This window comes from Saccoglossus kowalevskii, chromosome 4 (assembly GCF_978046115.1).
Source record: "Saccoglossus kowalevskii chromosome 4, keSacKowa6.1, whole genome shotgun sequence".
Classification (NCBI taxonomy): Eukaryota; Metazoa; Hemichordata; class Enteropneusta; family Harrimaniidae; genus Saccoglossus; species Saccoglossus kowalevskii.
The window spans coordinates 22,031,568-22,057,013 of NC_140644.1; the positions used below are offsets into that span (position 1 = coordinate 22,031,568).

The window sequence follows — 25,446 nt, forward strand, 5'->3', positions numbered from 1 at the left end:
TTGTGTTATGTAAATTTTTACTTTATTATGTTATGTTAATAAATTATTTACAGTTCAATGTACATTGTATTAATAAAATGCAACCCATTCTAAAGTCTTGACTTGCTGATGTAGATCTTTTGAAAATAAAAATAAAATATTGAATGGTTGCTACACTGAATTTTGGAGAAAATATTTTGAAAAATGAATTATGAACATAGAAAGCACATAAAGTTTGTTTTTGTATAATTTACATAGCTGTTTTTAATTTTTAGATAAAGTACATGTATTTATATTTGTGATGTGATAATAAGAACCTGAGTCAGACAATCATCGGTTGCAGTCACAGATCACATCTTTGTTCCCCAGAATACTGTAGAATACTTTATTTTCGCTATTTTCGCTGAAGGGATGATTCCGTGAAAATAAAATCCAGCGAATATACATTTTTTCCTGTATTTTACATTAATCTCATCAAAAATCAGTGAAAATAAATTCCAAGCAAAACGCCCAAAAAGCCTTTTCAGCGAAAATAAATTTCAGCGAAAATAAAGTATTCCACAGTACTTGCCCGACCACTGGCACGAACAATACCTATTCAGGGCTAAACATACTAGAAAAAAAACTTTAAACTTCAAAAGCAAGTCTAAAGTGTTGTAAAAGTCTCTAAAACTTTAAAGATGGAAGACACTAACTTTAAAACTGTACTGCAATTTTTCAACATGAGAACTATTAAGGCCAACAACATGTCCCCAGCTTTCTAACAAACTCACTGAACTTTGTAGCTGCTGCAAAAACTCAAAATGATTTCACTTTTCGTGTACACTATATATTAAGTAGACAATTGCTTAATGTGAGCAAGTAGCTTCACTAAGAACACTAAAATTACTTTTGTTTTCGTCAGAAACATAATATTACAAACAGATGAGCTGGGTAAGTTTGATATGATATTACAATTACTTTAAAAAATGAAATAACCAAAGTAACAGTATGTTTGAAACAGCTGTTGATTAAAGCATACATTTGTTTTCATCAATAAACACAGCAAGTTACTTTCATTTACCATTGCATAAATAACACTAGAAATCTAAACAATACCAGAAAAAGATGTACCGGTACATTTCTGTAAAGATTATAACAACATTTTATTTTATACAAAAATGTACATAAAAATGTAAATTACAAAAAATATCAATACAACAAAGTATAAATTGTCATATATTGACATATTTGACATCCCAAACTTATTTCGTTTCATTTTACATTTTTAGAAGAAACATAATTTAGTATATACTAGTAATGGGAAACCACTCTTACTGATAATATTGATTGATTCAACTGACATTTTATTAGTACTGACCATAAAGGAACTGTTATATAATGTAATCCAATCCACCCTTATGTCCTTTAGCTTGAAAGGTATATTTATAATTTAATAAATCATTATTATTACTGCACCACATATGTACATTTATGTACACAAAATACTGAACGTTTCAAATGCAATTGAAGGCTGTCACATACATACATGTAGACATGCTTTCTTGAGTCTTAATTCCAGAAGCGATGCATTGTATCTGCATACTAAGCTGAAAAAGGGCTACCGAACACTCATAGAAGTATATTTTAAATGCGATGTATGCATTGCATGGGACCCATGTCGAAAAGAATGCAGCAAAATTGTGGTGCTTCAATGTTGCAGTAAATTTAACAGTAGCAGCAACCATGACCACTTCAGATACATGGTACCAATCATTCTTTTGACTGACTATTATTGTGAGGCTTTGTGATAAGAATATTCTGACATTCATCAACGTAATGTTTTTACATGTACCGGGGGGTATATACATTCAGAATCAAAATATAGTTGCAATAAATGCCACTTCAAAGTGAAATATCTGTTCAATTTTAAATACATTATAAAGTGGATTCCTGAGAGATAAAGATATGGATGGATGTGTGACTGGCAATTTACATCTCAACAATGCTAGGCATTGTACCTCAACAGTAAAAGCAGCAATTCAGAAGTCTCCATTGAAAGTTTAGCAGGCACATTCTCCGTGTGTTAATTGATAGTTTCGCATAGGCAATGCATATTCGAACTGCAGAAGTATCATTACCAGAGTGTCCATGGAATGTCCAGCATGTGCACTGTAACAAACATCTGTACAATGGAAGTATTGTTCCTAGTGTATCTATGGAAAGTTAGGCGTGGGTGTTTGTAACAAACATCTCAACTATGGAAGGTAGTTTAGATAATTTTTCCTTGACAAACTCTGGAATTCTATCATGTTGATTATACCTGGATGGAAAAAGCAGAAATAGATGAGTTTTTAATGCATTCCTCTACATATGTACTTGGGGCTTTGAGTATGTTACTGTAGAATACTTTATTTTCGCTTGGAAATTATTTTCGCTATTTTCGCTGAAGAGATGATTTTGTGAAAATAAAATCCAGCGAATATATATTTTTCCTCCTATATTTCACATTAAACTCATGAAAAATCAGTGAAAATAAATTCCATACAAAATTCCCCAAAAGCCTTTTCAGCGAAAATTAATTCCAGCAAAAATAAAGCATTCCACAGTATTTCAATTGTATACCCTTACAGCATTTTTGTGGCAAGAAAAGAAAAAATGTGGGTCAGAGAAATTTATGGGCTTCATACATTCTATAGGGCTGTGATGGGGAATAAACTCTTGTATATACTCAGAGAAACTTATGCTACACCAATAAATGCTGAATAGACACATATGTGTATTGTCATCCAATAATAGCAAGCATACCATCAACATACAAAAGGAAGTAATGCTAGAAATAGGTACATGATATAAAACCATATGTTGTAATAATATTAATAAACACTACCGGTAATGATTTTTATCAATGAACAAAGAACAATCTAATTTGGTCTAATAGTTTGTTAACCACAAAAGAACATTTCTCTATAGATTGCATAGCTATAATAAAACACACCAGTAATATTTTTGTAATATATGCAAAATTCAAGAATTTCAACAGAAATTGTTAAATTGAAATATATTCCTTCTATGAAATGTAGTAATTTTATAAAATTAAGAAATCTGTATGATAGAATACAGCCATAATCTAGATTTTATGCATAGGAATGCCTAGAAGAACTTAATTATAAACAGCGCCATCTATAGGCCAAACAAGGAATTAAAGCACTGGTTTTTGCATCAAGATTTCAAGCAAGCAGAGGAAAGATACCTTATTTTTAGATAAGTCAATAAAATAAATTCCTGGGACAGGAGCTTCATAAACTCATATCAAATATAGATGAGACAGCAGTTTCATCAGTACATTATGCATTTCTTTTAAATTTGGTGAAACTAGCAAATAAAGAATTACTGTGAATGAAAAAACAACCCAACCAGCAGCATTGCAAAATATTAATAGTTCAAACAGTTTGTAATGGTAAGCTGATATTAATATTGCTACTTTGTTAGCGTAACAGTGAGTTATATTGTAAAACTGCTGGTTGGGTTGCTTTTTCATTGACAGTCAATCAATACAGTATTTTGTGAAGTATTTAATTATATTACTTTGTTTTTATAATGTTGTATCGATTTCAGCAATTGCACCATATGATTGACAACGATACCAATTTCAGAGTTGTGTTATGGTCAGTGTTATATTTTCTCCACATTTAATGTTACCTGAATATATTTCCTTTGGAGTCTACAAATTTTACCATTGAGTTTGATACTTGTACATTGATTTGAGATCCATCGTTATACTGCACCCATACTTCACCAGTAGACATCTGAATATGAAACAAGAAAATGAATTAGCAATATAAAACACAGTGTCATCTTGAAAATAAAAAAAAAAAAAAATTGTCTTGTGAATTCGACTTGGTTGAAACAACAACGGGAATTACACAATATGACCACACCCACCTGTTGCTCCCACCCAATAGTGAAAATTCAGCAATATCATTGTATTTGTAATTATGGTTAATGCTGCTTGACTTAAGGAAACTATAGGTAAAGTGGCAACAAAAATAAGATTGGTCGTCATTTTGTGTGAATCCATTAGTAGTCGTTCTCAATTCATTTATCTTGATTTGTCAAGTCCTTACCTGAGAAGCCCAGCCAATGTTTGGCACAAACACACTTTTAACAACATTACTGTTAGTCTTAGGAGAACTTCCTGGTCTTCTTCTCGTCCGCTTGCCATCTAAACCAAATACAGAAAAATAAAGCAATGATATTCTGCAATCATTTATTCCAGATTTGTGCTTCAAAACTTTCTAGAAGTGCTATCCATAAAATGCTATAAAGTATACAACATGTACTTTCACACCAATAGATATTCATTACAAACACATGATATAAACCACCTCATCTGAAAGCTTATAATAATAAATATAATACAAAATGTGAAATGTTTCTGTCATGTAGCAATATTACATATTATTATACATCTGTCACCGTAACACCATAAGTTACAGCGTGCCGGCATTTTGCAGTATTTTACAGGGCATTTTCATCCTACCATATTAGGAAATGCAAATTCCAAATATGGAAAGATTACACGCGTAAGCGTCCTCTAATAATAAAAACAAACATGGCTGCCACTAGGGTTTGACCGGACTCCATACAAAGAAGTTTGCTGATTCTGTTCTAAACTTTCGGGATTCCCATGATGTATCCTTGGTAGGAAAAGATGTTTAATAATAAGGTTATTACGAAGATACCTCAAAGTATGCACTCAGACAGTACGCTGTCGCATCGACCTCCGCTGCGCGTCGGCCGATACTGCCGCTGTACTGTCTTCATGCATACTTTGAGGTATCTTCGTAATAACCTTATAGTATTACATTGACTAAATGTACTGACCTTCCATATCCTTATTTTTAAATGCATTCCTTTGGTCCAAGTTTGTTCTATTATCCTGTGCAGTCATAGTCATGTCTGTTCTTGTACTATACACAGTACCATCATATGACAATAATGATGTCGGTGAGACACGCGGTGCCATCACACTAGGTGATGTTGATATTGGCATTTTGGGCATTGCTGGACTTAAATCTTGCTCAGTCGGCCGATGTTGTACCAACTGACCCTGTTGTTGTTGATCATGTGGTTGTGATCGTTCAGGTGTTTTTGACTCGCAGTTTGCTGGTCTCCTGATAGAGGACGAAATAACAAAGATGTAACTATACATGTAGTAACATGCAATACTCCAAAAAATAAAAAGCTATTAAATTCAAAATTTGACTAATATTTTACACAATCATGGGCAAGGCAGACAGGTTTTAACACACCACCTAGTCATAATGTTTGACAAAATTTGTCATAAATCGCATGACAATATATTAATGTTCATTTATATATATATAGTTTATTATATACAATCATGAAGCTAATGTCCCGTAGTACAATGAAATAGCATTATTTTGTGTGTTACAGTAATGCTTTTTGAAAAACATGTTCTAATATTTCTTGAAAATTGCTATTTTAGAACAATTCCATAGAACACAATGTTAAATAAAAATTTCATTCTTTTTACACTTTTTAAAATCCAGATTTATTAAAAAATTCAGAACAACAAATAGTATTCCATCATTAACAATTTATGATTTTTTCAGCCTATGTCACCAGGCTAGATTTTGAGATACTGCATAATATCTCTGCCATAGAAACCTGTGGTAAAAGTGTTATAATAGTGTCAAAATGGCGACTTTCCACTAAAATACAAGCATCAATTTCTTGAAAAAAGGGCTGATGACCCCCAACTTTTTTTAGGTCAATATGCTTATATATTTATTGCAATATGAATAAATTCTGTTTTTTTTTAATTTATGAGTAGGCTTCTACCTTAAAACCTGACACAGCATTTGAGAAAATGACTGCAGTGAGGAGTGCCATTAGAACTGAGACATACATTTGTAGGTTACTGATATAGGACACTGACATGTACAATCATATTTATGTTTCCATAAATCAACTTGATAAATATTTAGTATTTGAGAAGTATTGTGGTACACTCACCTACACACCACAATAGGGAAGTAAGGACCCTGATCTGTCTTCTGTTCCAATGATGTGATAGCAGCTTCCAGGTCTAAACAACACTGATGACACTGATAAAGAGAAATATAATTGTATTAATTGTACTAACAGAAATATCATATTTCCCTTGGAATCTAAAGATTTTGAATAACCTTTCTCCAGTATATAACATTTTTCAAGTGAGTATGCATTTTTTTTTTACAAAGATTTATTAAGCTAATTAGAGTTAATATTCTAATGTTCATAATATAAAATAACTGATGTCACCCATAATTTGTTTGCTCAAATATTTTATGGTTCTGCATAAATTAGAACTCACTTAGTCTTTCAAGTTAATTTTTGTAATGTTGGATTAAATAATTTGAAAGATACCATCATGTAAGTTAGTCTTACCTCATACATATGATCCAAATAAGATCTGATTTCAGGTGATAACTTTTGTACACCACCAATGGACTCTAGACTGTAGGACACACCCGTGGGTTCTATTATACGCACACAGCCTTGTGTTTGATGTATCTTAGCACCTGAAGGTAACAACAGAAAAAACACTTTTAACACTAAAGTTAGTATAATTGGAAAGTTTTTCTTTAGCTGACATCAGAACATCTAGTTTGGGTATACCCAAGTACATGTAAGTTATAGCATTTTCAGTGCAGTCAAAATTCATGAACATCATTGTTTTGGATGCCAAGTCTGGTGATGAATGAGGAAAACTCATAGCCAATTTTAAAATATCCATTTCATGAATAGCTAGGAAGTTATTTTGTTATCAAAAGCTACTGCTGTTTTATGTACATGTAAACCTTGCATATTTGTGATGAAGACAAACGTCTGACTGTCTGATTCACTCAATTGCAGAACAATAGTCTCCACTTTAGAGCCACCACATCTATTTTATTAAACATCATATCATAACACACATACACATTACCTATTATCATATACTGGCACTAAAATGCTTAAAGGGCGACAGTCGTCATGCCGCGTCCTGTTCGATATGGGACTCATAGCGACATATACAACGCATGTAAAATACATTGTTTATTAACAACCACCGCGCTTTAAACACAAACAAAGTGACTGTGACAGCAAATGCCTTAATAACTTACCATTATAAAAACAAACTTCAAAGTCTGCCTGAGGAGCATTCTCCATCAACATGCACTTTGCTTGCTTGGAATAGAGAGTAACTTTAGGGGTTTTAGTTCTAACAAGTTGCACAAATTTGACAGCATACTGGTATTTCTTCCAGTATTTAGATGGTAAATCGTGGTAACTAAAACTTTTTGGATGGTTGGTTGATGGTGATGGTGGACACTCCTTGACTGGGAAACCTTTCCCTTTGTTAGGATGGAATATACAAATCTGTAAATAGAGACAAAATAAAAAATGCTATTATTTTTTGTATTTCACTCACCATAATTAAAAGAGTAACAAGTGCATTTAAATTTTTACTTGAAAAAAAAAAAAATTAAAAAAAATCCAAATAAATAAATAAATACCTGCATGCCATCATCAGATATCTTGTAGACTTCTACTACTTTTTCCTGATGTTCTCTTGACTTTAAAAACTCCAGACATACTTCACCATCTAGTATACTGACCTGTAATATGAAAACAGCATGATAATGATGAAAACCTGCATGCTTCCATACATTATTCACCACAATTGTGTTAATTTTGTTCAGAGTGATGCCAAAAGTGCTATAAAACATTTCTTGATGTCAATAATAAGAAGCACATATTTATTAACTGAAAAACAATCATTGAGAAAAGCAAAATGTAGTCATGACTACTCTTGTAAACACATGCGGAGGGTGGGTGAAATTTGTTACTTAAGGTAGAGATGCAGTTTACCTGACAGGTATTTTAATTGGTTAATTAGGAAACCAAGATGACCTCCCTTGTCCACAAAACTATATATTTTCGGAAAGCTTATTGTATGAATTTTAAAGTTTTGTTAGTATTTTATTTTTATGGACACTGTAGTTTGGAATATGCACAAAAATGTGCGTTTTTGGTCAAAAGTGATTTAAAAAAAATTAGCTTCTAAACCATGCTTCTGTTTCCTGTCAAAATTGGTTTATGTGTACATCTGTTTACTATGAAGAAAGTGCCGTCTTGAAAACTGTCTACCAGTTGTCAATTTTGTAGGGCAGCAGCTCAAATTTCACTACTTCAAGTTTATGCATAAATTAACACCCAGGCTAGTTGTCTGTACGATTGCAGTAACACTATTCAACTAAATGCAATGCCCCGACGGCGTTTTGAAGATAAACACATTGTCAATCATTTGTGAAAATTTCAAAACAAAAGATCAAAGCGTCTACGAGCTATTTTTTTTTAAGTTCTGGAATGTGCACTAAAAACAAACTGAGATAATTGCTAATTTGCATAACAATTCACTCAGTAAGAAGTTTGCTAATGCTCATAATTAAAATGGCTGTTACAGTTTCAAATTTAAATGTAATTTCGTTTTGTAATAAGTTAAATACAGTGCATAATATGGAGATCCCGTCATTTCTTTTTTCCCACCATGTTTTTTTTGTATTATTTATGTACAGCCTTGGTAAATCTTGCTAAGCATTCAAAAGAGATAATTTTGCACCAGTTATCTATATTTTAAAATCGTTTTTTGAGTATGTTCCACTATTCACAATTCTACAAACCTTCAACAGTCCATAGCCAAGACTTTTTGGATAATAAAAAGCAAAAAAAAAAAAATTCACTCCCAAGTGCCCACGAACCTGCATCTCTACCTTAAGGTAGAAGCCTAGTCATACTTTTTGACAAAATTGGTCATAAATTGCATGACAATGTTCATTAGTTTATTATGTATAATCATGAAGCTAATGTCCCATGGTACAATAAAATAGCATTATTATGTGTATTACACTTCAGCTTTTTGAGAAACGTGTCCTAATATTTCTTGAAAATTGCTATTTTTAGAACAATTCCATGGAACACATGTTAACATGTTAAAGAAAAATTGTATTTTTTGACACTTTTTAAAACCCAGATCTTTTTAAATAATTCAGAACAACAACAAGTACTCCATCATTAACAATATATGATTTTTTCACCAGGATAGATTTTAAAATACTGTAAAGGGGTTAATTATTCACTGGGTTTTAATTTAGCTTATTTCGCTGACTGTAAAAATGCGCTAAATTAAAACACAGTGAATATGTAAAATTTAGCATAGAACACATTATCTAAATGACGAAACCGTGAATTTAAAACCCACTGAATATGCCTGAAATGGTAACTCAGTGAATTTTAAACCCAGTGAAAATTAGTCATTTTACAGTATTGCATATTAGTAAGTGTTATAATAGTGTCAAACTGACGACTTTCCACTAAAATACAACAATAAATTTTTGAAAAAAAGGCTGGTGACCCCCAACTTTTTTTTAGGTCAATATCCTTATATTGCCTTAGAGTACAATTTATTGCAAAATGAATAAATTCTTGGTTTTTTAATTTATGAGTAGGCTTCTACCTTAACTATAATTTTGGTACAGCTCTGTTCCGTTTTTATGTATATTAGTTATATTTGGATCAGCAAATGTTTCTCAAATATTAAATCACCCACTGATTACTGGAAAATGATATACTGTGAAATACTTTATTTTAATTGGAATTAATTTTCGCTGAAAAGACATTTTGGGTGTTTTGTGTGTATTTCATTTTCACTGATTTTTGACGAGATGAATGTAAAATATAGGAAAAAAAAGTATATTCGGTGGATTTTATTTTTACTGAATCATTCCTTCAGCAAAAATAGCGAAAATTAATTCCAAGCGAAAATAAAGTATTCTACAGTATTTGTATCAATGCGAGATAAAGAAAACATATACACATTTCTGAATTTGGAGAGAATTAATAACCAAACTTGTTGTTGAAGAGATGATAGCAAAAAGTAAAAAAAAGGAATGTTCATAATTACAAATGGGCTAAACTACTAACGTAAATTTTTATTGATGACAAATTTCAGCGTTTTCTACCAGTGATGCTGCCGAACAGAAAACTGTACTATACCATTTGTAATTAAGTTTCAATTTCAAGATGAATGTGGGTTTGAATTAACAACACCAACCTTTCTTTGTTTATTTTGTTTGTATATAAAAAAAAAGTCTAATCATGAACACTACATGTAATTCAGTGTTAGCATACATAATTTGAATTTTAAATGATTGGCGGCAGGTACCAAGTAGTGACATGGAGTGGTAAATACTTATTTTATTGAAAATGTAGAAGAAATATCTTACTATAATTTCGAAGGGGCATCAAAAGCAATATAATATAATATTCTGTTTGCTCTGACTTACTGCCTGTATTGTGTCAAATTTAAGCAGCTTATACTCACCACTGCATTTCTTGTTCTTTGCCTGAAAGGTCTTAAGCGCTGTGCTTTCAGAGGTGATATGACATCTTTTAATGTTTTGGCACTGTTACTATCAGCATGTAATCCTTCCCTTACTTCATGTTTAGATGTGTGTACATGACGTCCTTCTATCCTGGCCTCTGCAAGCTGCTCTTTACTATTCCTTGTCATAGTACTGTGCTCCTGTCTTTCAACTCGACCTTCTTCTTTACATTCCCTATATCTATAATGATCAGTTTTTATTCCTGAGGTGCTAGGGAGTCTGTTCTCATTACACACAGAGTTAGGGTGTCTAGTTTCACTCGCATTCACTCCACTAGGGAGTCTGGTTTCGTTCCCATACATATTACTATAGCTTTTCACAGTCCTGTCACAGTTTTGATACGTAGAATTCTCCTTTCCGTTGACAGTACCACGGGAATATTTTGAGACATCTACAGAGCTATATTCATCGGTATTGTCATGATTGTCAGTAGTTTCAAGGCTGGAACCAACGTAACCGCTGCTACTCGTATTTGTTGTAGCATTTCTCGATTGTTCATGTAATACACTACTACTGCCAGTGTTATTGTATTTGTGTGATCTCCTGTGATCTCCAGTTCCGTTTTCTTTAATTTCACTGTAATGACTCGTCTTGCACTTATAACTGTGATCATTTGCTGAAGTTGAGGTATAAATATTTTGTGTCACTGAGTGGCTTCCACGAACTACAATATAAACCAGTACACATGTTTTATAAATACAAAACAAGAAGATAAATTTTACATTTTACTGATATATGAAAAGTTAATTAGACGAAACTTGATCAAATCACTGAGCTATAGATTGTGAAAATGACTTGCAAACACAAACATGAGTGTTTGGTTTTTGTGTGTCAGCAAATCCCCAGAGAATAGAAGGAGCTAGAAAGAGTTCAGTTTGGACAAGTTGCTTTTGTGAAATATACAATGGGTGCATTTTAAATGATATAACAGTAAACCGTTGAATGGCACCTCGTTTCAGAATTCTACACTGTAATTCAGATTAATTGGTAGTTTTGATATATTGACTTTCTTTGACAAGTCAGTCTAGACAAGACAGTTAAAACACATAAACTTGTTTGCCCACCCTACTTCCAGCATGCATTTGCAATAAGAAGTCATGTTATATCTTGTCTTTTTCCTTTGTTCATTTACATGTCATTTTGATGTGACAGACACTGCTTAGTTAGTGACCCGTAAATTTACAGTACTTGTGCGGTTTTCTTGTCAACTCACAATAGATTTTATGAATACTGTAATAAATAAAATAAACTCTCTTCAAAACCCATATCAAAAGAAAACTATGTACACTACCTTTTTCTCACTAGTCCAGAGGCATTTAGAGACAATAGTTGAATTAAGCTAACAATTTTCATATTCAAGAACGGGTTAAATATTAATAAATTGTTTGTTTGTTGCAAGCACCTTTTAAGTGGACCTTTCCCATGATGCAATGCATGAGAAATACAAAATTTTGCATGTTCATATTCCAAATATGAGAATAGTGAAACATTAAAATCCATGTTGTCAACAAATATTTAAACTTACCCTAAATACTATGAACAAATATCACACTAAAAAACTCTAAATTAAATATAACATTATCCAACTTTTTTTTAGTATATGGCAGGCAAAAATTGAGACCCACAGAACAAAACATGAAAATAGATATAGTATTCTTTTCAATTTATACTCAAGTTTTTTTTTTTTTATAGAAAGTGGGCAGTTTCAATATTAAATTAACAAATTCTAGCTGTTGAGCTTGTGTGAGAGTTTGAATAAGACTAATGATTCAGTTACTGATACGATACTTTTAAAAACGTCTTTAAAAAAATGCCTTTTTCAACAATGCACAAAAAGACTCTGCATGGCCTATTGACGTGCAAAAATGATTGTCATAAATCATTTTTGATTTCAGTACATAAAGATAACTTACCACCAGAGGCAGGTTGTGTTGCTGCTTTTCTATCACCATCCAACCAACTATTATTTTTCCTCCTGACATCTTGTGATGAGACGTTTGCATGATGTTGACAGGACGACTGCACATGATTGCCTGAACCACTCTGACTGCAGTTACAGGACCTAAGACCAAAACAAGTAAGTTAAAATGAAAGTGCTAGCAAAATCAAGCACTATGGTTGAGAAATAATTTGATATGTAATGTGAAGTTATTTCCTTCTGCAGAATTATCAACATATTTTGACATCTTTGACGACTTTCTCGGAAGTAGCAAGACTTGGGTGCAAAAACACTGCTGCTTTGTCATGGCTGAAAAAAACATGTCAGTTTGCTGGTAGTCGATAGAAGAGAATTTGATTAGTACATTCAGAAGTACAATATTATAACACCTGCAAATTTACGTTAGACCCCAAAACAGCATGCACGCGCATGGAAAATGCTGCATCTTCGACTTCCGAGGAAAGTTGTTTTTAACTTTGATATTCTATAATCAAAGATTTGTATTTGACGATTTATTATTTTGCATAATAGGATAGTTCAGACAGGTTTTACTCTATTCTAAATATTCTGAAATTGAATATTTCCGTGTAGATTTTACAAGTAAAATATCATGCCAATACACTTGGGAAAGATAACCTGATAACGTGATGAGAACTTACCCTGTTCTTCTGTTGTCATTAGATGATTGAGAATGCTTTTTAACTGCAGGCCACATTTCATATTGTTTAGAATTCACTTTACTCATACTATCTGAGGTAGTTGCTTTGCTAAAATATGAAGGTTTCTCACTCTCTGATGTCACTGGTGTTAAATTACCCTGACTAAAAGCTTTCAGTGGTCTGGTACGAGACGGCTGACGAGGAACATTGATACCAGTGGATACGGTTGCCATAGTAGCATGACCACTGTCAACAGACATGTCAATTGTTTTCTGGGGGGAAAAAAAATTAGTGGCAAGGATTTAGCAACTTGTAAAATAATAGTAGACTTGATAAAGTAAGATAATATGAACGGACTTATGGAAGCATGACAGTGTCATGCATTGAGTTAACTACAGTAGATTATAATTAGTACGGTATGAAGGTACACCCAAAATACAGTAGAACAATTTTAGAGGTAATATTGAAAACAAAAACATACCTCTAATATTTGTTTTAACTTTCTTATTCTATGGATGGAGGGGGGTTAAGATGTTGGCAGTGGCATTAGAAAATAGGGGTGACTGCTATCCACACCTTAATAATCAACAACAAAGCATCACATTTGGGATAAAATATATTTTCTGTCCTTACCAAATTCTGAACTCCATTCATTTTAGTTTTCTGATCTTCTATTTTAGAAGATTCTGATTTTATCATAAATGGATGATCAAGGATACCTAGGAAAAAAAAACACACAAAAAAAACCAAATTATTATCAACATGGCAGCCATACATGTATTTCATGTTTGGGTCACGACAGTGCAATGTGACTTTACGACAATTTTAAATGCAATAAGTAGAGCCAGTGTGTCCTAAAGTTGTAGAGGTTATAGACATATTCACGGTATCCTGAACAGTGGCACATGCATAGTAATTTGAACTATTATTTTTTTGTTTAAACGAATATATCATCATATCTTGGTAATTGCCGGGGTACTAGAAACAGAATATTCCAGTTTTCCCGGTATTTAAAATAACAATATCACAAGTGTATTACCTGAGAGAGTTATCCTATCATTAGGATTCTTTTTCAACATTTTGAAAATCAAGTCTTTGGCTTCATCTGACACATAACTACATACAAAAACAAAAAAAATCTGTATTAATACCCTGGTAATATCAATACCAAAAAAATAGCGTTAATTATTATTTTATGAAAGTGATAAATGTATCAGAATACTTAAACAAAAACAACTATTCATAAATGCCCAAAAATGCAATAATCATAATCACTTTTTTACTTTATTCCAAGAATAATGACACATCTCTGATTCCATTGTTCTAATGGCCAGGAATTCATATACCAAGCCAGCAATATCACAAGTCAGTAGATCATTATCAGATGTTAAAACAACACAGTTTGCAACACAGATGCATTGTCAACCAATTAGCTGATGATATTGCCTACTTGGTACATGAAACAAATTTGTTGCCACAGTAATACCGTAGATTACTTTGTTTTAGCCAAATTTAATTTCAGCTTAAAATCACAAATTAGTTGACACATATAACAGATTTTCACTAAATTGTCATAATTGACATTCAAACCATTGCAAAAAAAGTATTTTCACTATATTTTTTTTTCAATGTTTTACCCTCCCCTTTCAGAAAAATTCCAAGAGTAAATAAAGTATTCCACAGTACTTACTCTGGTACTTCATACTCCGCTAGTACAACTTTATTTAATGTACTTTTTACTGCATCAGACTAGGGAAGCAAAAAAAGCAAAATTAAAAAAAAGAAAGAAAAATCATGACTAGCACTGTGAATGCTAAATGTAATTATTATCCAATCATAGAATCCTGTGAATAGTTACATTTAAATTTGTATAATACACAACACCAAACATAATATAAAACTTACACTATCAATTATATGCGATAAGAATTGGTAAAACTCATAGCATTCATTGAAATCAAGAAAATGTCACATGCAAAGGAGTCCATGACAGTAATTAGGATCGCATTTTATTTCATGTTCACAATAAATTATATATTTGCTGTACACGAATACATGTTGCAACAGTTTATTAATACAGGACAATTTTGCCAATCTTATCATGAAACTCCCCCTGTGATAACTGAGGTCATAACAGAGTACTGGAATGTCCTATTAATCGATTATGCATTGACTGAATAGAAAACTTCTGAACCAGGTCTATGTACATATTAGTTTAGTATAATGTAACACAATAGTTATGCTTACATCAAAAGGAGGTCTTCCTACTAGGAAGGTGTACAGCATACATCCTAATGACCAGACATCAGATTCTAAACCATGTGCACTTCTTGTGGCGATTTCTCTGTTAGGCAAAATTAGGCAAATTCAACATTAAAGTGATCATCATGCAGATTAACTACTCAGTACAACTCATTTATATAAATAATATTTTCAAGGAAAATTGGAAGATGAAAATGAAGTTAATATATTGAGTAAGAGAATATACAAAGTTGAATCTAACATGGGTTATGTAACTGCATATCCTGGAAATGAAAAAAATCAAACAAGATTTTGAAGTTGAAGAATGTACTCACGGTGAAATATAGTTTGGAGTTCCACACATGGTAAAGTGTTTATCAGTGGGGAAATTCAATTGCGTTGCTAAACCAAAATCAGCAATTTTCTATGGTGGAAAAAATGAGAAATGCCTGTAAAAAGGTGTTTGAATTCATATAGTATAGTTTTTGCAAACATGTCACATCTACATACATGTCACTATTTATAAAACTATTTCATTCACGCCGCCCATTTCTCACGCTTCCATTGCATACTGTACACCATGTCTTTTTAGCTAGCATGTAATTTTAGCTAACCTGTAATTTCGCTAATTCAAGATGTCACTAATTTAGAATAAAGTATATTCTCACAATGAGATAGTCGACACTTTAGCTAAATTAAGATTTTGTTAATTCATGCATTGAGTCAAACTCACTAAAATGGCATGCAGCTATTTCAATGTGTTTTACAGTATTTCGTCACAATATATGTGCAACCATAATGAAATAAATGCAACAGGTAAGAATGACAGGCTGCGTGAAAGCTGTTCTGTCTCAGATTGCATTTTAATTTGTTTACAATTTGCTTATTTGGGGAGTACCATGTCATAGACAGGTAACACATACTAGATGTATTATTTGGACACATGCCAGACACTATGAAGGGTCAAAAACCGTAAAAACTAAATTTTTTTACAGCACTACACGAGAAAAAAACAGTATTATTTTGTTCAATGGAAAAAAAAGTCACTTGAAACAGATGAAAGAAGTAGTGTATTGAGATTATTGCAAAGATGGTGCACATCCACAAAGCCGCATGACATGACAGTGGTACTTGATGTGCTATGAATTGTTTTAACTGAAATCTGCAAATTGGATTGACACATGGATTTAATGTCATAATTATGCAAACCATATGGCATGAAAGTATTCAGATCCTTCAGCAGAATAGCAGTGAGAGTAAATTTCAAGTAAAAATAATGTATTTGTACAGTATCGGTACTTTTAATATTATTCTTATTAAACTCAAATTTACAATAATCTATATTCAATATTCACAAGATTGTGAAAAATTAAATTCCACTATTAAAATACTATGACAGACTACAATAACTGTCATATTTGCTCTATTGCCTATACAAAAAAAAAAATGTAAATCATTAAAATATTACATCTTTAACCTCTGTAATTTGCGTGAGGACATGCACTACCAATAGAGCAAATACTATATTTTCAATACATAACAATTTTGAGTATATTAATTAAGTATATTTATATAATGAATTTATTTATACATACTGGTTCCATGTGGTCTGTCAGTAACACATTAGCCAGAGTCAAGTCTCTGTGTAATATACCATGGGAGTGTAAGTACAGCAAACCCAGAATTATTTGGCGTAGAAAATGTTGTGCTAAAATATGAAAAAATAACAGAATTACAATTAGAAAGACTGCACATTTGTGGAAGTAGATACACAAATTGACTAATATAATATCTAAAACTATTACAGGTATTATCGCATGTTTAGAGGCGGTGTCTCAAATTACTTCTCCCCTTTTAAAAATAAGGTAGTTTCTATTACTGTAATATAATTTATTTTAAGGTGAATTCATTTTTACTGAAAAGAACGTAAGGATTTTGTGTATGGAGTTGTATATTTTCACTTATTGTTGAGTTGAATGTCAAATATAGGAAAAAGAGTATATTTCACTGAATTTTATTTTCACTGAATCATCCCTTCAGTGAAAAAGCATTTTACAGTACTCTAAATTGCTGTGATTTTCCAAGTCAGGGATAATTTTGTAACGAAAATTTAAACGTTTACATTACTTTTGCAAGAGGGTTACACGAAAGATTTTCTCTAACTATACATCATGGCATAGAATTAAACTGATATTTTCACTGTTACCTAGAATACCAGTGTGTGTGTGTGTGCAGTGTTCTACTCTACTAATACCTAGGTATGATGCTAGTAGTACCCCGGTATCTCTTTACAAATTCATGCAAACAGTATATTGGAAATAACATAGTACTGGTACTCTTAATTTGTTGGGACATTTTATGCAGGTAATTCCACATAATAACACGCTCTCAAATTGACAATAACAGATCAAATAATTACTAGCAACATTCCTACGTAGCATACCAGTACTGAAGTATAGCAAATGAAATAATACACATATTCAGAGGAATTTTCAGAGCAAATATAAGACCGAGGAATTAAACCGCTCATAAGAGAAAAGTACATAGCTTTACCTTTATCTTCAGAGAATATTTTATTGTGTGACTTTAGATACTTATTGAGTTCTCCTTTGTGGCACATCTCAAGCACCAGATACACATAGTTGTTGTCTTCAAAACAGTTATAAAGCTGAAAATAAAAGGAAACCACAGTCAGAAGTGCTCAACACAGATAAGAGTATGTGAAGAAGAAAAACACGCCTGACAACAAATTATTATTAAGAATGTGCAGTAGGCAATTACTGAGCAATAGTGTTAATACCCCCATTAGGAGTAGAGTTCACGTCCAGCACTCAATATACCAACTATGTCAAGTCACTTTTACAATAGGAGATAGTAGTACTGAATTTTTTTTCAATCAATAAATCAATCAATTCATTGGCTTTATTCATGCTCCAACATCGGCTATAAAGTACATCTAACATGTATGTTTGTGGGGGAGTTGAAGGAGATGGTACAACAACAGGAGAAGATGGTGTGAAATGGGAACATTGGATAGCTGCCAATGACACGCTGCCAATACTGATTGCAGTCAAGGTACAAATGTACATGCATGAAGACCATCCATATGACAATAGCATCTATTGTATAAATTTATTATGTGCATGACAATTTCTAATTTCAAAACCATTGAAATGTATGAATTATCAGGGTGTATGAAGTAACATGTGTACATTTCAATAATTTCAAAAATAACAACTTGATAAAACTATATCTCTTTTTATGTATTGACTTGCACAAATACATGACACTATGGCACAGATATAGCACACACGTCAACGGCTACGCACACAGTGCTTACAGATGAATCTGAGATCACCACTATTAAAGACACATACATACATATCAACAGGTATTGCATTATCAACTAAAAGAAATAGAGAATGATTGTATAATTCTTCAGTTTGAACAGTTACAAGAGAAAAACAAAATCAAACACGAATCTCTCACCTCCTCCTTACCAGCCATGGTTAACCAACAACCTCAAACCGTGGCAGAGTAATGACCCTATAACATCTAACAAATAAAATGGGTGGATTTGTTGTTGGGAGATAGGTTTGGAGTGGAGCCAAGTTTAAGAAAAAAGAACTGAAGTTGTGAAAACAGGAATACAAAAAGCCCCATCTGGCGTGTGTCCAAAGCACTTCAATGAATCTTGTATTTTACACGCATGACAGGAATAATTACAAAACACACTTGTGCGATACTTTTTTACTTACCTCTAATATGGAAGGATGTTTGAGCTGGCAATGGATCTCCACTTCATTTCGTACTCTGGATACCATGCCTGCAGCATGCATCATCTTTTTATCAATCTGAAATTCAAACGTTAATAAAATAAATGAGTACATCAGAACATCTTTGTTTTCCATGTTGCCATTTTGGAGCAATGTTTTGCGCATTCTCATTATTTCCTTGTTAAGGCCAGACTTTTATTATCCCTTGTTTCGCAAACCCGCCGAATGAACAGGAGCCGAAAATGAAATAAAAATATAATTTTATTTCAGCGTAATTTCTTGCACTCGCCGACTTGTAAGCGCAGAAAAATGCTAAAAAAAATATTTTTTTTATCTTCATTTTTTTACTGCCCGCCGCATAACAAATCCAAGTTGCATTTTCATGGGAGTACCATGATCAAAGTACCAAAGTCTCACGCAGATGAGAAACAAGGTTATACATGGAATAACATTTTATTTTATTTATTTTCTTCTCTCCGATCAATGATCTCACTTACAATTCTTTGAGAATCACACAAATCTAATGAAAAAAGGAATTAATTTTATTTTTTTTGCCCTCCTCAAAAAAATTGCTACATGTATATAAAAACTCGCAAAACAAGGAATGCAATGCATTGTTGCATGGTGGATTATTAAAATATGATTTATTTTGACCATAGACTTACTTTTGTCATTTACACTTGATTTAATGTAGTGATTATACTTACACTACTGCATGTTTTATTTCCAAGTTTATAGGTTTTGTACATAATATTATTTTATGAATAAGTCAGCATAAAAAAGATAAAATGGACTGCCTTAAACCAATTACAGCACATCTGATAATACTACATTTAGTTGCAAATCAGCTATCACCCTGAAATACTACTATGAGTGCTGAACAAAGAAAATGATTGATCAATACCAAATCCTGCCCTTTGAGTAATTTCACGACCATGGTATTGGACAAAGTGGGATAATGAAACTTAATGGGTGTCTGTTTATTTTTAATCAGTGTGAAGTAGCTGAATAACAATTTAATTACTGTATATGGCCTTTAAGATTCATGAATACACCTTCAGTTTTTCAGGTTTTTTGTAGTTATCCATGCAAGTAATTGGCCATTTTTGATTTAGCCTCAGTTAATGTTATTTAGATTTGATGTTGGAATAGAAATCAACTTCAATGTTAATTTCTACATAACAATCTATTTCAATCTAAAAGACAACACATGTGCAGAAACTGCTTATGGAATATGAAGAAAGGTGTGCGAGTTGTATCAATAAACATGGGTTTGAAATGGATGTGTAGAAGTTGTCTTACAAATACTTTGTACAGTCCATGTTTCAATGGTAAACTAAAATAGATTTATCCCCCCAAATGTTTCATTATTCAGAGTTGAAAACCTGAACATTTTTTTATAATTGAAGAGGTCATGTTTTTTCCACTATCCCATGTATAACAATATGGTGAAAATCATGCAGGGTCGGAGAATACACTGCTTGCCATACTAACGAGACAACAATAAACAATCTAAATATGTCAAGTGCAGATGAGTTACAATGTAAATACACTTCAGGTATTTGGGTAAAAATAAATCCAGGGACAATAAAACACAACAAACTCTATGGCATTCTAGTAATGACAATGTAATGTTGGAAATTTATTGAAATGTGATTTCAATGTAATATCCCTTTAAAGCTACTATATTATTGGGTATATTTTGTATGTAGCATTTGGAGTATACTAATAGAGTATGTGCCGTATACCAAATTCAACATTTTATGTAGATTCTGTTGTAGCTAAGTTTTCAGCATTATAGAGCACTAACAAATCAATGCAATCGTCTGCGAAACTGATGTCTCTTCAATACAGCCTACTTATTTAAATTAATCAAAACTTGTTGAGAAGCAAGTCTGGATTTATTTGATGAACAGTTGTCCCATCTTTGTCTTATGAGAGATTTATTTCGTTGCCAAACATGGAACTTAGAACATTACTCACTTACTAGGCTAGTTGTGTTGAACGTTTTCCAAAGAAGAATTTTAAACCGCATTTCATTTCAGGATAGGTGTTACAGATAAAAAATAAATTAGTTCTGACACACATAACTCGGCAACAAAATCACTGCCGATTCCAATTCATCGCTCATTTTAGTACATTTGTTAAATACTTCAAAAGAGTTTAACAGACAATACAGCTGCAATAAGTTTTCTTCCAACAGCCTTACACATACCGGTACTTCTCTGCCTATCACTGTCTTGAGGAGATGACAGCTTGACTACTAATGTTGATACAAGTACAGACAATAAAGTGGATCGTACAATATTGAACTAAATGAAGATGTGATGTACATGCACTACACAAATTAGTTTGTCAGAATTCTGCTTTGTCATTGTACCCTTATATATTGTACCTCTAATATTTAAACAGCACCAAATATAAATCTAAACAAACACGAAATCCAGAACTTAAGATCACTGTGGTACATGTGGTTGCCAAGTTTGTGGGTATCCCTGAATAAATATGTACCCTTTGTAGTAAAAAGGCTTTCTATCACATTTGTGTGTAGCTCTGTTTATGAGATAATCACAGCCAAGCTAAGCTCAGATTCAGCGACAGGTAATTATTTATCTGTGAAATCAATAGGGAAGCACAGTCTGTCAGTGTCACACACATTGTCTGCCAATCGTTGGAATCGAAGCAACTTTCAAGTAAGCTCTATTGTGTTCATGAAAGATGTGCCAATTGATACTTTAGAACTGTTAAACCCGCTATTCTATGCAGCCTGTTCAGACTTGCTTTTGCAGAAATATAGAAACAGGGGGAAAAATGTCCAGTTTTTTTATTCCTTTAAAATGACAATGTAAATGAAGCGCTACAACTTATTGGTATGTAAAAGTATAAATTGAAAAAAAATAATTCTGATCATTACAATGGTGGTGTGAGTTGAAACTAGGCCAGACAGGTAAACAATTGTTCTTGTCACTATACATGTTATTGTAAAGCACTGTTACCGGTATAACGTTTAGATAATGTATTCGTGTGAACAGTTTTATTGTATGGTAGCTGTGAGGTCGGCATTGTCTTGACTCAAGTAGATTTCACGCATGATGGCGAGAAGGATTCAGATTTCATATACGTGTACCGTGACATCTGACAAACTTTACAGACTATCACCAAGCCAAGTATTTCATGTTTGAAGACAAACAAAAACAAACAGTATTTTATTTTTTATAATAGGACCAGAACTCACATACATGTACTATATATGGTATGAAAACAGATAAATCCAGATAAATTCTGGTCATTGTATATTCCAAATCAATTCAAGCTTGTTTTTTTTTTGTTTTTTTAAATTGTCAAGAAATATTTTTATTTTTTTCTGTGAATTGAATGTTCCTTTCTGAAATTCAAACAAAAAACATAAAAAAATATGATTTGCACGTCTGTACATTTAACTAATTTGGATAATGACTAGCAACGTGAAAAATTTAGTAATCTAATTTAGTATTTTCATACAGGTTCTCATTTTTAATTTTAGTATTTCAAAAACAACAGTTTTAACACAATACAGTATATTCTCAAAATTCTATTGACTATTATTAACCATGATATAGTCCCCATCTTCAGAAAAAATGGGTACTAGTATCTCAAGAAAAACACCAACAGTTAAGTTTGGAAACTTTGAACATTGACCATTAGTCACTCCTGAGGTTTTCTATGGCCAAAATTAACCCTGGGTGATGTGGGAATCAACTACTATAAAAGTCTCTATACAATTTACAAATTTCTTGATAATGTACAGTGATATTTTAAAGAATATCAATTAGCACATCACAGTCATTGTAGAATATAACAAGCAGGGTGGTAAGAATCAAAGTGTCAATGGAATCAATTATTGAAGATCATAGTGTTGAACCATAGACCCTCTGCAATACTTACCATTTTGATAGCCACCTCAAGTCCTGAACTCAAAGAACGGGCCCTGTACACACAGGCGAACCCACCTTTCCCAAGCAGATGAAGAACCTGGTAGTCCTACAAAAGTAATAATAGAAAAAGAATAAAAGATAAAAAAATATACAAGAAATGGCTCAGCTCTGCTGTTTTGATGAAGATTATAGACTTTCTGCAAATATTTTAACATGGACTAGGTTATATTTTGGTGAACTGTGTGTAAAAGATATTTTACCATAATTTCTTCATCTCTAAAACCATCTTTCTACCCATTTACATTGTATTATTATAAATTAATGTTACTTGTTATCTCACAATCCATTTTTTTGTACCACAACAACATTTTACCTTGGTATTATAGTACTGTAAAATCTGTATTAGAAGCCGCAGCTTCTATTAAAATGGTACATGTACAATGCAACAGAGGGGATGCGGCTTCTATTATCTTCTATCTACATGTATGAGAAATGGTGAATTTTTGGTTCTCAATCCTTCAAAAAGAATGGGTGCGACTTATATTACAGATGCAGCTTCTAATACAGATTTTACGGTACATGGATTGAAAACGTGAAAAAAACTGTTTTCGCATGTTGTCCCTGTAATTTATTGGCTAATGTCATTATTGATATTGATAAAAATTATCATAATCACAGCTCGTTTAGCAATCATAATAATTTCACAATGTTAGTAATAACCTACATGTACTTGTGGTGAAGTGTGACTCGTAAAAAAATATATCCAAGAGTGATAAATGAAAAGACAACACAAAATCAAATAACAAGAGGAGCAAGAAGTTGTGATTCTAACATTGGAGAATAAGTCTTTCACAGTATTGTCTGAAAGTAATAATGAGCAAATTAGGCGTAACAAATAGGACAACACTTTTAGGGAAGTTTTCATTCATTATTTCAAAATGTAATCATAGTCAATCACAGTCAGAACAATACAACTAGCCTAGACATGTTTGTGTAAGATTTAGATGCAAATTAAATTAGTGGGAAACCAGTTTTACAAATGTACCACAAGTAAGGAATATGAAGGTGTACACTTAAATAGATAGATACCAAGAAAAATAAAGTAATCACAACAATGTCCACATAGACATATACAAAAGCAAAGATCAGTGGTGTGTGGTGGTGCTGATGCGCCTGGTTCAATTTATGAATTCTTCAATCACTAACATAAATAGATAATAAGATATTAGATATTACACAAATAACTACTGGTGTGCCAAGTAGACAAGTACACATGCAAATATGTACTAAGAGAGCTATAATACAGGCATGATATTCAAGTAACTGAAACCATTGACCTACATGCTGAAACAGACTGAAATGCCTTAAAAACACTAAAATTATTACTTGTAAAATATTTTGTAATATTATATACACCAACAAATTAAAATAAGTATTAAATGAATTAATATCATCACTCTAACTAAATGTACGACATTACATTGCTGGGAGTGTTTATAGTTATAACTGTATGCTATAAAATGTAGAATTATGACGTAGTAAAAAAATAATGCAATAGCTTTCCGTTCTCCGTAGGTAAAGTGCATATATTACTCCTGTTGTTACGTGAAAACCAACACTTTACAAGCATATAAGCGTCACCATGACAAAACGTGCGTACCTCCATTCTTGTGAAATTGACGGTTATGCCGCGTTGACAGGCTTGCCATGAAAATACATGTTGACCAAATCATAGACTTAAATCAACCACGGAAGTCGTATTGTTACGGATCATAACGTACGTCGCCCACAAGACGTCGGTCTCATTTCATCTCACCGGAATGTCACTTATATACTGGGTTTGGCACGTTATCCGCACAATTATACAAACGGTAACTTAAACAAGTTAATCCAAGCTCAACTGTTTTCGCTCTCTTTATTTTTGCCGCCCAACATACCATCGTCATTATGTTGTAGGCACAGAAACGAATAATGGTCCGCAGGCGGCATGTTGTGACACATCGACTGACAGTTTAAATCACATCACAAACTAAACAATTTACGAAGTAACGTGAAAGGTGTCATTTAACTAGGGCATAACAGATTATAAAATTCACCAAAAGTTATTGGTTTATACCAATACAGCCTAAGAAAATGTGAAAACTCACCTCGATGCAGTCCCCCAAGACGCTGGGGACAGCCATATTACCTTGACCTCTTACAGATCACTGGTTGTTGAAAGTCGAGACCCAACGTAAACAAAAACAGCTACACAATTTTCAGATAAATACGTAACGAATCCCTTTGAATGTTGTTAATCAGTTCGTGTGGTACCTCTTTTCGTCATTTGTACCACTTGCCATATGTCATCTTAGTAATAATTCAGCAAAGTATCGTAATTCCAAGTCTTAGTAAAACATCGGTATCCAGAACACATTCGTCTTCACTTACACATTTGAACGAACGCGCGTGTAACGACAACGA

The 25,446-nt window shown here is 32.6% G+C and overlaps 1 protein-coding gene across 1 annotated transcript; it reads right to left on the bottom strand.

Moving 5' to 3' along the window:
• LOC100373314 (serine/threonine-protein kinase PLK4-like) lies at window positions 1-25,231 on the bottom strand. Its single transcript, XM_085497961.1, has 21 exons — window positions 25,131-25,231; window positions 22,994-23,089; window positions 19,052-19,147; window positions 17,847-17,961; window positions 16,889-17,001; window positions 15,629-15,717; window positions 15,300-15,396; window positions 14,743-14,801; window positions 14,092-14,168; window positions 13,686-13,771; window positions 13,053-13,324; window positions 12,368-12,516; window positions 10,394-11,118; window positions 7,527-7,628; window positions 7,134-7,389; window positions 6,415-6,548; window positions 6,001-6,092; window positions 4,846-5,135; window positions 4,086-4,183; window positions 3,661-3,767; window positions 1-2,281 (listed from the first exon to the last, which is right to left on the bottom strand). The coding sequence occupies exons 1-21, from the start codon at window positions 25,164-25,166 to the stop codon at window positions 2,185-2,187; spliced, it is 3,186 nt and encodes a 1,061-aa protein (XP_085354087.1). The 5' UTR covers window positions 25,167-25,231; the 3' UTR covers window positions 1-2,184.
• Between the last annotated feature and the right edge of the window lie 215 nt (window positions 25,232-25,446).

What these genes read in the sequence shown, in the direction of transcription:
- LOC100373314 (XM_085497961.1), bottom strand. Translation starts at nt 25,166, where the DNA reads ATGGCTGTCCCCAGCGTCTTGGGGGACTGCATCGAG. An exon ending in TAGGAAGACCTCCTTTTGAT is followed by an intron (nt 14,802 to 15,299) that starts GTAAGCATAACT and finishes TTGCTTCCCTAG; the next exon opens with TCTGATGCAGTAAAAAGTAC. An exon ending in TGAAGTTTGTTTTTATAATG is followed by an intron (nt 6,549 to 7,133) that starts GTAAGTTATTAA and finishes TGTTACCTTCAG; the next exon opens with GTGCTAAGATACATCAAACA.